Raw genomic sequence first — 12,537 nt, forward strand, 5'->3', positions numbered from 1 at the left:
GTTATCCATTTTTCTAGTAACGGTCTCATATATCTATAATAATACGTTTGTCTTCTTTCTTTTCTCTACCGCATGTCTGTAGTTTATGTTTTAAAAATGAACACAGTTTCACCTCTTTGTCCTGTATGTACTTGTAGGGTCCATGGAAAGGGCAGTCCCCTTCAAAACCCTTTTTGCATTCTCCACAATCTAAGAGAGCAAAATAAACACAAGGCAACAATAAAATTAAGTAAAAGACGTATACCAGCCAATGGAACACAAGATTAAAAGAACCTACTTGTATTTATTATGAATACTACAACACTGCTATTTAAAGCAGATATGAAAAACAGCCTTTGTGATAGCTATCAGGGGTCTCACTAGGATTTTTAAACAGGAGTTTTTGGACTCCTTACTTGGAAAAAGTATGAGTCCAAAAGGAAAAAATAGGAGTCCCAATGAATATTTCACACATCTTCAAATTTTCAGCAAAAAATCCATTTAAATAAAGAATGAATATAAAAAATAAATAATAATACAATTGTTGGTTTCATTTTTAAACACCCAAATACAAAATGAACATTAGGAATCCCACTCATTATGTTCTCTTTATTGTTACTTAAATAAACAAGAGCACCGCATAACGGGTGCCACGCTCGGCTGCGAAAGCTTGTCAGGATTTTTTTTAGAGGTCACAGTGACCTTGACCTTTGATCTAGTGACCCAAAATGGGTGTGGCATGTAGAACTCATCAAGGTGCATCTACATATGAAGTTTCAAAGTTGTAGGTGGAAGTACTTAGATTCTAGAGCCAATGTAAAGGTTTTAGCACGACGCCGACGGACGGCGGACGGCGGACGGTGGACAACGAGCAGGCTATGACAATACCTCGGGTTTTCTCCGAAAACAGCCTCGCTAAAAATCATGAAGACAAAAATAATAAAAACAACTCTTTTAAGGCAAGTGTGCATAAAAGTGCTTCATATATTTAAATACACACCCCACTTATATACATTTACTTTTTTGTAAACAAAACATCACTACCCTGCAATGATATTTCCTTTTAAAACAACAATAAAACCATTTAAATACAAAAGTCTTTGCCAAATACTTTTGTATTTAACTGGTTTTATTGTTAATGCCATTTGAAGTGGCCACTTGCTGATGTGTTACAAACGTGCAATTTAAACTTCCTAGAAACTTGCCCCTCAAAGACCTTTCATTTCTGCCAACACCATTCACAACTTACAGTATTTTTCAGGCGTAGGTTTAATTGATGTCATCTGGTAACACTGTTGTGATTGTCAAAGTTTGACAATCAATACTACGTTACTGGAAACTTGCTCTTACTGTCAGATAAAGCATCGGGGCTTAGTTCCCTAGAGGATGGGATGTGGGAAACAATTTAAAAACATAACTGCAATTGATTTATTCGATTTTAAACAGGTGTGAGGAAATAAATTGTGTTGGTTTGAGTTTAAATAGGAGGCTGCCCTCCAGGTTTTGTTTGTTAATGAATTGTCTTGAAGATCCCAGTTATTCAAAAAGGTGCGTCCTGGAGTGGGGACTCTCAATCGGTTTCAAATAGGCGTCATTTTTTCAAATTTATGAGTACAAATACGCTTGATTAAGCGTTTCCGAGAGCCCTGGCTATACAAAGCATCACGTCACATAATAATGTTAACATGGTTTAAGTAAATATCCTCTTTGTTTCTGAGTTATGTACAACACATGATCTGACAAAAAAGAACATATAACCCCATCTGATTGTAGGCCCATAACAGGGGAGCCATGATGTTTTTAAGCACTTACCTAAATTCAAGGTACAATATTCGATCAATTGAACTAGTGCCTTAGTTCGTTACTTTATGTGACCTACTTTTAATTTAAGCAAACATACCACATCTTATCAACATTATTACTATGTTTAGTAAAAATGAACATAAGTGCCAATGTTTTTCGAGATTGTCATTTATGTGACATGGTAAGGTTTTCTTTTGAAATCTCACCCAGTGAACTATTTTTTTACCGCACTTCACCCATAGTCGAATTTCGCCAACACATGGATTGATCACATTCTGACCAAGTTTCTTGACTTGATGACCTATTTTTCAATGTTTGCCAAATATTTTAAAATTTAGCATTCTGACCAAGTTTCATCGATATTGATTCATAAATGTGCATTTTAAAAAAGCAACGCAGATTTGTAATGATTTTACCAATTAAACTAGTTTTAACCACTCTTGACCCAGGTAATAACATAATCCCAATATTTTCAATATAAACATTTTGACAAAGTTTTATCAACATGTATTTAACTTTTTTCTGTATAGTGTTAACAAGCCAAATGTTTACTATGCAAACACATGACCCCAAACGAAGACTGACAACAATAGCTCAACTTGCGAATTTAGTGCTCAGGGAGCTAAAATGAAGTGTCTTGGTCTTAATTGAGACCTTCTTGTGCAAGAAAATGCATATTTTGTCTATGGCTTACAGAGAAAATAGTCATTATCTGGAGGTTCCAGGCTCATACAGCTGGCAAAGTTTCTCTTTTGAAGACTGCACTCCGTCTTGTCCTTTTCTGGCATTTTAGCTTTCTTCAATTTCTGCAATGGTGTCTAAGACAAAGAATAATGATCACATTTGACAAATTATATAATGGTAATAATTATATTTTAATAAAAACAAACAAGCATTCAATGCAACAGCTATGAATACTCGTTCACAAACACCCTCTATTTAAAAAAGTAGATATTCATTCTAACAGTTTATCGAGCGAAACAAAACATGACAGCATTAGCCAGTCCTTTCAAATTTTAAGGACAAAAGCCATAACTGTGATAGTGTTGAAAATAAGCGAACCAACTATGAAGGTGAGCAAGTTCATTTGTCGCTACAAATGCTTATTAAGTTTTAGCCCTTTAGAAACAATACTGTGTAAGTAACGCACTAAAAGGCAAACAAATGTAATGCTTTGGCATAACAAGAAATTTGACATTGGGCTACGATTCCCCGGCATTCCGCTATTATCTCAAAACTCAAATTATGTCAGAAATAAGCCACTTTATAGTTCAATATGACATTTTACCTTAAAATGTGAACCTGATATCTTAGGTTGGAAACGGTTTCATGTCAACTTATGATGGATTCCATTAGAGGCAAATTATTCTCCAAAATCCATCAATTAATAGCAAAGACATACAATATAGCAAATACAGGAATGCAAATTATCAATTGTACCTTTGACGTCCTAGTGTGACCTTGACTTATTAAGAAATGACACATGTATTACATGCGACATGTTGTCTTACGATGGAAGACATTACGGCAATATTGTTTCGAAAGAAAAGACAATGTAATACAAATAAATAACCCGCAAACACAATTCCGGAAATGTACACAAATAGAAAACATTTGTAAAGTGTATGGTCCGAAACTACGTATTTAATCGATCAAAACTAAAACTTGTTCCGTAAGTCATGTAGGTATTCTCACACATACAAAATGTGTCAGTAACTGAAAGCTGAAAGTGTTTTTTACAACAAGAGCTGTCAGAGGACAGCGCGCTCGACTATTCGAGTGCTTGACAGTATAACGTAAGCCATCATGGGGTAATTGTTCAAATTATTCAATAAGGTCAAGGTAATAGTTCAGGTATATTTTCCACAATCTATTGAACACTTGTAAAGACATAAAACAAACTAATAAGATTTTATTTCAAGTTTGATAGCAATAGCTTGGGTGAGAAGTTTGGACGGTTCTTCAAAAATAACGTAAATAAATATTTGTTGTTGTTTTTTAACCATGTTTCAAAGAAAAAAAATGGGGTTTTTGAGAGGAGGGGTTTAATGTGGGTGTGGTCATTTATTAGATGATCTTTCAAAAATAAAAAAGGAAAACAATTTATTTTTATTTTTATTTTATTTTTAGGGGGGGGGGGGAAGGCAGCGATTCTGGGTTAGGGCGTGGGGTATTGTTTGGGTGGAATCCATTGTGGTATTCAGATAAGTGTTGTTTTGTCAAAATATTAATAAAATCTGATCATAAATAAAGAAGTTATGGCAATTTAACTAAAATTTACTCTTGACCTTGAAAGTCAAGGTCATTCAAAGGTCAAGGTCAAATTGAACTTGGCAGGTACAATACGCTCATGATAGAAAATATTTGAAGTTTGAAAGCAATAGCTTTGATACTTTAGAAGTCAATTAAATCTAAACACAAAATTTAACAAAATATTCAGTTACTTAGACAAAAAAGGGCCATAATTCTTACAAAATGCTTGATACAGTTGTCTGCTCTTGTTTATAGATTGGGTCATGTTGGTAAAGAAGTTTGCAAAATATGAAAGTAATATGACAAGGGACATTGACAATATTTGAGGTGGTACGAAAACTTAAACATAGATTTATCAATATTATGCATATTCTTAATGGAAAAAGGGCAATAATTCTTACAGAATGCTTGATACAGTTGTTTATAGATTGGGTCATGTTGGTAAAAGTTTTAAAAATATGAAAGCAATATGTCAAGGGACATTGAAAATATTTTAGGTGGTACACAAACTTTAACATAGATTTATCAATAATATGCATATTCTAAGTGAAAAAAGGGGCCATAATTCTTACAAAATACTTGATACAGCTGTCTGCTCTTGTTTATAGGTTGGGTCAAGTTGGTAAAAAAGTATGCAAAATATTAAAGCAATATGTAAAGGGACATAGAAAAAAATGACCTTTGACCTTGAAGGATGACCTTGACCTTTCACCACTCAAAATGTGCAGCTCCAGAAGATACACATGCATGCCAAATATCAAATTGCTATCTTCAATATTGCAAAAGTTATGACCAACCTTAAAGTTTTGTGACAGACACACACATGCAGGAACAGACAGACAGTCAGGCCAAAAACAATATACCCCCGATCATTCAATCCGGGGGGCATATAAATCATCTGGAAAAAATGTTATTCTGGAGAAAGTCAAAGGTCCGTAACTATGACACAAATAAATTGACCAGAAGGAAAGTCAAACTTGTCATGCGGGTGGACTCACACACCAAAAATACGGCCTTACTGAAAACACTTTGGTAAGAAGTCTGGAAAAGTGTTATGCTAGAGAAAATGTCTAAATCAAACAAGAGCTGTGTTTGTCAAACACAATGCCCCCAAAATCGTCGCTTTGAAGCCATATTTTTTACCTTAAACCTTGAAGGATGACCTTGACCTTTCACCACTTAAAATGTGCAGCTCCATGCGATACACATGCATGTTAATATGAAGTTGCTATCATCAATATTGCAAAAATTATGACCAAGGATAAAGTTTTGGGACAGACACAGACATACAATGACAGACAGACACATGCAATTGCAAACAGACAGGCCAAAAACAATATACCCCCGATCATTCGATCCGGGGACATAAAAACAGTAACTTCCCCGAAAAGTAGACTCACACATCAAATAAGAGTAAATATCTTAAATGTTGAGCCAGATTGAAGGACAGAGAGACTGCTTTATACCCGCATGGGTCAATTAAAAGAGGCCGCAACAACAGTTGTGTCAAAAATCTGTGAAATATAAACGTGCACAAGTTCACATGTTGGTTAATATGTATGTAAAGTTACCACTCTCTAGAAGCAGTAATGTTTAAGTAACTGGCAAAAAATGAGTCATAACTCTGGTTCTGTCAAAAAATATTGAACACAAAATATTGAGGTGTACAAGTGCACATGCTGGGATGGCCATGGGAAAATCTAAATGCTACTCATTAAAGTTCTCATGAAGTGTGTCAGAGTGCATAAAAAAACAGGTAAAAAACAACAACAGTATTATTCTTAACCATCGTCTAAATAAAGGTTGAACCGGCAGTGAAAATTAGAGCTAATTCCGCCAACAGCTCAAGACTAAAAAACACAAAGTTTGGAGAGTATATATTCTTTGGCGGAAAGACATGCCAATGCTCCTAACTCTGCAAAAAACTTGTTACAGCCAATATACCTTAATTAATTACTTAATGATCAAATCACATAAAAGCAATTCAAATGTTAAAGTTTGAGAAAGATCCAGCAAGTTTGTAAAGAGAGGTTAAAACACAAGCTTCGGGACTGCAGACACAGGAACGATGGACCAGTGCAATGCTTAATACCTCTCTTGCTGTCCTTGCGATAACAGGAAAAAACTATTACTTATATGTACCTTTACTTTCTCCACTTGGTCACACTTTTCTTCTAATTCCATCTTAGCAGGTGTCAGAAAAAGGGGGACAGTCCTGGTAACAGCATTCTCTGAAAACATATCAATAAAATTACTGTCATTGCTAACTAAGTTTTTGGACACCCTCTTTTTGAGCCAAAATGATATTTGTGTGTCAATCTTTTCTTCAATTTTGTCAAAGTCAACATACTGTGAAATAAAATATGTTTAGTCCAACACAATTTTTTGTAAATTTGTGTCGGTCCTCTCGACCATGAAATCAAATTTCCAACGAATTTTACAGTCTAAAGTCTTATGTCAGACATTCTTAAAAATCCACGAATATACTATCGGAAAAAAAGATTATGTGAATATACAAAATATGATGTCAATGAAAATAAATGAATATACAATACCTCTTGGTGAAGCACTCTTGGGCTTGACTATCTCTCTGGATGAACCTTGACCTCGAACCCTCTTTGGTGCCGAATCGATTGAATGACATCTCTTTCTTTTCCTTTTCTCAATCTCAATGAACATCTCTACAAAGATTCAAAAGTTAACATTCAATAGATAATAAATTACTGAAGCAGTCGTTTCTGTCAAAATTTTGTGAATGCATCTTAACAGCAGGACTTAGGAAATGGAAACAACAACAACAATACATGTGTGTTCATGGTCATCTTGGATGAGCTTGTATAGACTGGGCAGCGAGGGTTGAGTGTGAAATTACTGTATCTTATATAGAAATTTTCAGCAGGTAATACACTTTCACGCTCAACCTCAACATGCTTATCCGGGACAACACTCACTTTGATGATATTTAACGATCATGTTTAATGATGATCCCAAGTAAACAATCGGAGTGAGAAAGCAGACAAGGTTAATCTAGCTTTTTTTATTTTAAGAAGTGCTGCATGCAATCTGGCTGGTTTTCAAACTTGTCTTAGATATTGTAACATAATTGTAAAGTTTCATGATTATCCTCTTCAAGCCTTTTTAGTTATTATGAAAATATAATTCTCCCGGATGCCCCCAAATCCCATAGAAAACAACAGAAAATACCTTGTTCATCTTTTTCTGGGTTTAAATGTCTTGGAACATAAAAGTGTGATAAATGGTCCCTTTGTACTGTCCCTCCACACACAGCTGATTTAGCACAATACTGGTCAACATTTGAAAGTTCAATCTCTTCTCTTGTCAGAAATACAGAATTGAGGTTGGCCAGTTTAGCTCGATTCTCAGGTGTTTTTGAATATGTAAGATCACATAAAGCAATGTGATCATATGCTGCTATATTTCCATGGTATGTATCTGTACTTATATACTGTTGTGCTATACCAGATTCATAATTGAGGTCATTTGTTGTTATATAAACCTGGTCAGTATTTGGATTAAGTGACTGTTTTATTTTCTCACATACAGAATGGAGCTCATCATGTGCTGTATGTGCATTTGATTTGGCAGTCGTGTTTTTATTCACACATACAGAATTGACACAAGCTTGTTGGGTGACATCTTCACATTCAGTCTGTTCTGACTTCACACATTCATAGGTGAAGCCATCTTGCTTGGTGTTATCCTGATCCATATAATGTAAACATCCTGTTTGTTCATGTACTAAATTGAAGCCATCTTGTTTGTTGCAATCTGGACGTCTGTCTTCACATAAAACCTGTTCTGATTTGGCACACACAGAATAAAAATCAGAAGCCGTATTACACCATTCATCAGTCTCGATTTTAACGCAAACAGAGTTGAAGTCATCTATTGTTTGGTCTGAATTTAAGGTCTCCTGACTATCCCTAGCAGATATAGTGTTAACGCTAGTTTGGGTCGTGGAACCAAAGTCCTTTACAATCACACTCTCCCTTTCCATGTCACTATCCGTGAAATTGCTTTCTGTCTTTGGTTTCCTCATATTAAACTGTGTTGATTCCACCAGGAGAGGATTTTTCTGTGTACTGGTCATTCTGGAAATAATTTACAGATAAACATATGCATTAAAAGGTAATTTATTCAATGAGACAAATATTATCAAAACTTTCTTAAATGTGTAAAAAAAAATGGCATATTGCTTGAGAGCAAGGTTATGGTTCGTGGTCCTCAAAACTAATCTTGATACTTTAATTAGTTAGCATTTTTTTTTTAAACAAGTGTTACGCGGTAGGAGACATATGCCCCCCCCCCCAAAACCCCAGTGCTTTCAACCAGTGACCTCAATTTCAATAGCGGTCATCTACTGTCCAAGGCCAATGCGCATGTGAATTATCAAGCCAATCGGTAAATTTGGGGATGATTTATTTATTGGAAACAATTTTAACACTTATTGTTACATGAACCTTGACCTTTGACCTAGTGACCCCAATTTCGATAGGGGTCATCTACTGTCTAATGCCAATAGTATGGGAAGTATCAAGCCAATCTGTCAATTCGTTGACGGGTTATTGATCAGGAACGCTTTTCACACTTATTGTGCCAGTGACCATGACCTTTGACCTAGTGACCCCAATTTCAAAAGGGGTCATCTACTGTCCAAGGCCAATTCACAAGTGAAGTATCAAGCCAATCAGTCAATTCGTTGAAGAGCTATGGATCGGAAATGAACTGATCTACCGACAGACAGACTGGTCTACCGACAGACAGACTGACTGACATCCTGCAAAACAACATACCCCTTCATCTTTCAAGAGGGGCATTCAAAAAAACTTTGTATACCCAGTGCAAGTGGAGCCGAGAACAACGAGGACGATTGGTGTTTTCCTGACGAGTTTCCAGTCGATGCCCATGTGAGTAGTCTAGTATATTATCTTTGCTAGCGGTTGTGATAATTATAGTAAAACCCAAGAATAGCTAACCGGTGAAAACACTACAAAATAATCATTTTAATAATAAATCAAGATTATACTACAACCAAACAATAATAAATTTATTGGGGGGGGGGGGACGTCTGCACTAAAACTAAAAGGGGGGGAGGAACATCTGGGTCGGAAATGTCTTGGGAGATACGTCTGAGGAGGAAACGTCTAGAGGGGGAGGAGGGGGACGTGTCCTGAAACCATTGCAAATATGCATAACAAACAGGCAGGCATTTACCGGGGGGAACGAGCCCCCCAGCCGTTAAAGCCTTCTTTTTTTCTTGTAAGTGTTTTTTTTGTGAAACAAAGTTGGCCAGATGTTCCGATTTACCCGATTTCCGACAGAAGACATGCCCCTTCCAACCTTACTGCCTACTATCCACAGGGGGTCACCTGTTGTACGTTTAGACTTGATTATCACCGTCGCAAGTATCTCGTTAGGGCGATATGCTCTCTTTTCGGCAGATATTTCAAGCGTCTGGGTAACATTTAGCGTCTGTCATGTACACTAAATAAGCGTCTGGATGATCTTGAACCTTGTTTTATGTCAAGTATACCAATTAACACTGTATTGTCAGATGTAATAAACATGGGGACATTAGATATGGAGACTTTTCTTGCATTATATAATACAGCGTATCACGGCATTGTCTCCATAAAAATCAGGGCCCTCTCTTTTCGCCAGGGGAAGCCACCAACAGCCCTCATGAGGGGGAATTTTCACGCCCATTTCCTTTTATGGGGGATATTTTTTTACTTTGTCTCTCATTAATTCATTTTTTGTCTACATGTTTGCACTATATCCATTCACTTTTTATAATTAAGTATATTTGACACTCCTATTAGACTATACTGTAATGATGTTTTACATGTATAAAGTGAATGTCAATATAATAAAGAGTTGAAATTTCTGTTGATCCAGCAGTATTTCTCTCCTATTTTACACACAAAGATGGTCCTTTATTAATGGCAATATACCATTATCAGTGCACAAAAAATTATTTTAAAGACACATTTTCTTCTCTCATCTTTTAACTAGTCAGCAAATGCGGTTTTTTTAAATAAACATATGAACTGTTGGATAAAAACATTACTGTGTTAAGTATTATGAATAAAATAAATTCAGAATCGTCAGAATTTTCATGTTTTTGCTTGTCATCTGATGACACCATGGTCGCCGATGCAAGTGTTTAACAGTCTGTTTGTGTTTCATGATTTTGCACCGACTCATCATCTATCTTCATAGACTGGTCATTTGATGACGCAGACGCGGTTTGGTTTTTTATTAATTCGATCAAGTTCAGTTTGTTTAAAGAGAATATCTTTTTTTTGCATGATGAAATCGCTTTTGTTAAAGCTTTCTGCGGTAAGAATATGATGAGGCTACAAAACACTAACAATATCTGTTCAGCGTTACAGGTTTCGCGCGGGATTTTTTTATGGGTAATTTTTTCCACAAAATAGGGGAAAAAAATATACTTTTTTCATGGGAGAAGCCGCCGAATATAAAAAGTGCCAAACGAGGGCCCTGAAAATGAAGCGAAAGGGAACAACTCTGGATTGATTTTTTGGTCTATTCAACAAACCAAAAAACACCGAGTCTGATTCTGAGCCTAAGTTGTCAAGTCTAAGGTAAGAATTTTTTTTTAAATGTATTATAATGCGCTTATTGCGCTAAGTTTATTCAGTATTTTTATATTTAAATGGTTTAACTCTAAAGTATTGAAATATAGGAACAAAAAGATTAAGCGTAAATTTATTAAAAAATTTCTTTATACTTATAGTACAATAAATAAAGCCCATACAATGATATTCATTGTATGCCTGTTCCGCTCTGTATACACCATGTAGATATTAATTAATTTCATTAAAATTGTATTTTATCAAATGTTTTGGGCACTTTTTTCAGCTTTTGCATTTTAAACTAATAACATTCACATTTTATCATGCTCTGATAAAATATTGTTTTTGAAATATTGTTTAGACCAACAGTATTTATGTATATTTTGAAATAAAATGTTTGCATTGTTAATTCAACTGAATTTTACATTTCTATATACTCTCTTTTTTTTTATTTTCAGAATATGTCATGAAGATGACTGTTAGAGTCCACCTACCAGCTCATTTAGCTGCCAGCCCCCCTACGATTCGGAGCCACAGTGTATTTGTTACTTGTTGTACTGTTGAATGTCAATTACAATTTTAAACAAGAGCACCGCCTTGCGGGTGCAGACCGCTCATCTATTTTCTTTTTAAAGGTGAAGGGACTCTCATTTTCAATCACAAAGGAGGGAGGGGTGGAGTGAAGAGCGGTGCATTGTGTGGGGGTGTGGACATTTATTACATTTTCTTCCAAAAATGCGAAAAAAAGGAAAAAAAAAAATCGGGGGTGGGGGGGTGGGGGGGGGTGGGGGGGTGGGGGGGGGTGGGGGGGGGTGGGGGGGATTCTTGGGTGCGATGGTTGGACGGTATTTCAAACATAAAATAATAAAAATAAATATTTGTGTTTTTTAACCGTTTCATAAAAAAAAATTGGGGGGGGGGGGTGAGGTGGGGGGTATAGTGTGAGGGTGTGTTGGTAATTTGTGAGATGATCTTAAAAAAAAAAAAAAAAAAAAAAAAAAATGGGGGGGGGGGATTCGGTGGGGGGAGGGGGGGGTGGGGGGCGGATTCTTGGGTGCGATGGTTGGACGGTATTTCAAACATAAAAAATCAAAATAAATAGTTTTGTTTTTTAACCGTTTAAAAAAAAAATTGGGGAGGGGGTGGGGTGGGGGTATAGTGTGAGGGTGTGGTGGTCATTTGTGAGATGATCTTAAAAAAAAAAAAAAAAAAAAAAAAAAAAAAATAGGGGGGGGGGGGTTGGGGGGGGGGGGGGGGGCACGGGCGATGGTTTGGGTGGAGTCTATTGTGGTATGTCAGGTAAGAGTAGTTTTGTCAAAGTATCAATCAAATCTAATCATAAATAAAGAAGTTATAGCAATTTTAGAGAAATTTAATAATTTGACCTTGAGAGTCAAGGTCATTCAAAGGTCAAGGTAAAATTCAACTTGCCAGGTACAGTAACCTCATGATAGCATGAAAGTATTTGAAGTTTGAAAGCAATAGCCTTGATACTTAAGAAGTAAAGTGGATCGAAACACAAAATTTAACCATATATTCAAAGTCAAAAAAGGGCCATAATTCCGTAAAAATGACATCCAGAGTTATGCAACTTGTCCTTTTACTGTACCCTTATGATAGTTTGCGAGTGTTCCAAGTATGAAAGCAATATCTATGATACTTTAGGGGTAAAGTGGACCAAAACACAAAACTTAACCAAACTTTCAATTTTCTAAGTATAAAGGGCCCATAATTCCGTCCAAATGCCAGTCAGAGTTACATAACTTTGCCTGCACAGTCCCCTTACGGTAGTTAGTAAGTCTTGCAAGTATGAAAGCAATAGCTTTGATACTTAAGGAATAAAATGGACCTTAACACAAAACTTAACCAAAATTTTCAATTT

General features: G+C 35.9%; 1 protein-coding gene across 1 annotated transcript in view; it reads right to left on the reverse strand.

Annotated features, from left to right (window-relative positions):
- LOC127835721 (uncharacterized) overlaps window positions 1–12,537 on the reverse strand; it is a 54,289-nt gene that overhangs the window by 10,217 nt on the left and 31,535 nt on the right. Inside the window, exons 11-15 of the mRNA XM_052362158.1 lie at window positions 7,240–8,147; window positions 6,591–6,716; window positions 6,178–6,266; window positions 2,477–2,600; window positions 113–189 (exon numbers count right to left, since the gene is read on the reverse strand). Coding sequence (XP_052218118.1) covers window positions 113–189; window positions 2,477–2,600; window positions 6,178–6,266; window positions 6,591–6,716; window positions 7,240–8,147 — 1,324 coding nt within the window. The remainder of the gene's footprint in view (window positions 1–112; window positions 190–2,476; window positions 2,601–6,177; window positions 6,267–6,590; window positions 6,717–7,239; window positions 8,148–12,537) is intronic.

Source organism: Dreissena polymorpha, chromosome 6 (assembly GCF_020536995.1).
Source record: "Dreissena polymorpha isolate Duluth1 chromosome 6, UMN_Dpol_1.0, whole genome shotgun sequence".
Classification (NCBI taxonomy): domain Eukaryota; kingdom Metazoa; phylum Mollusca; class Bivalvia; order Myida; family Dreissenidae; genus Dreissena; species Dreissena polymorpha.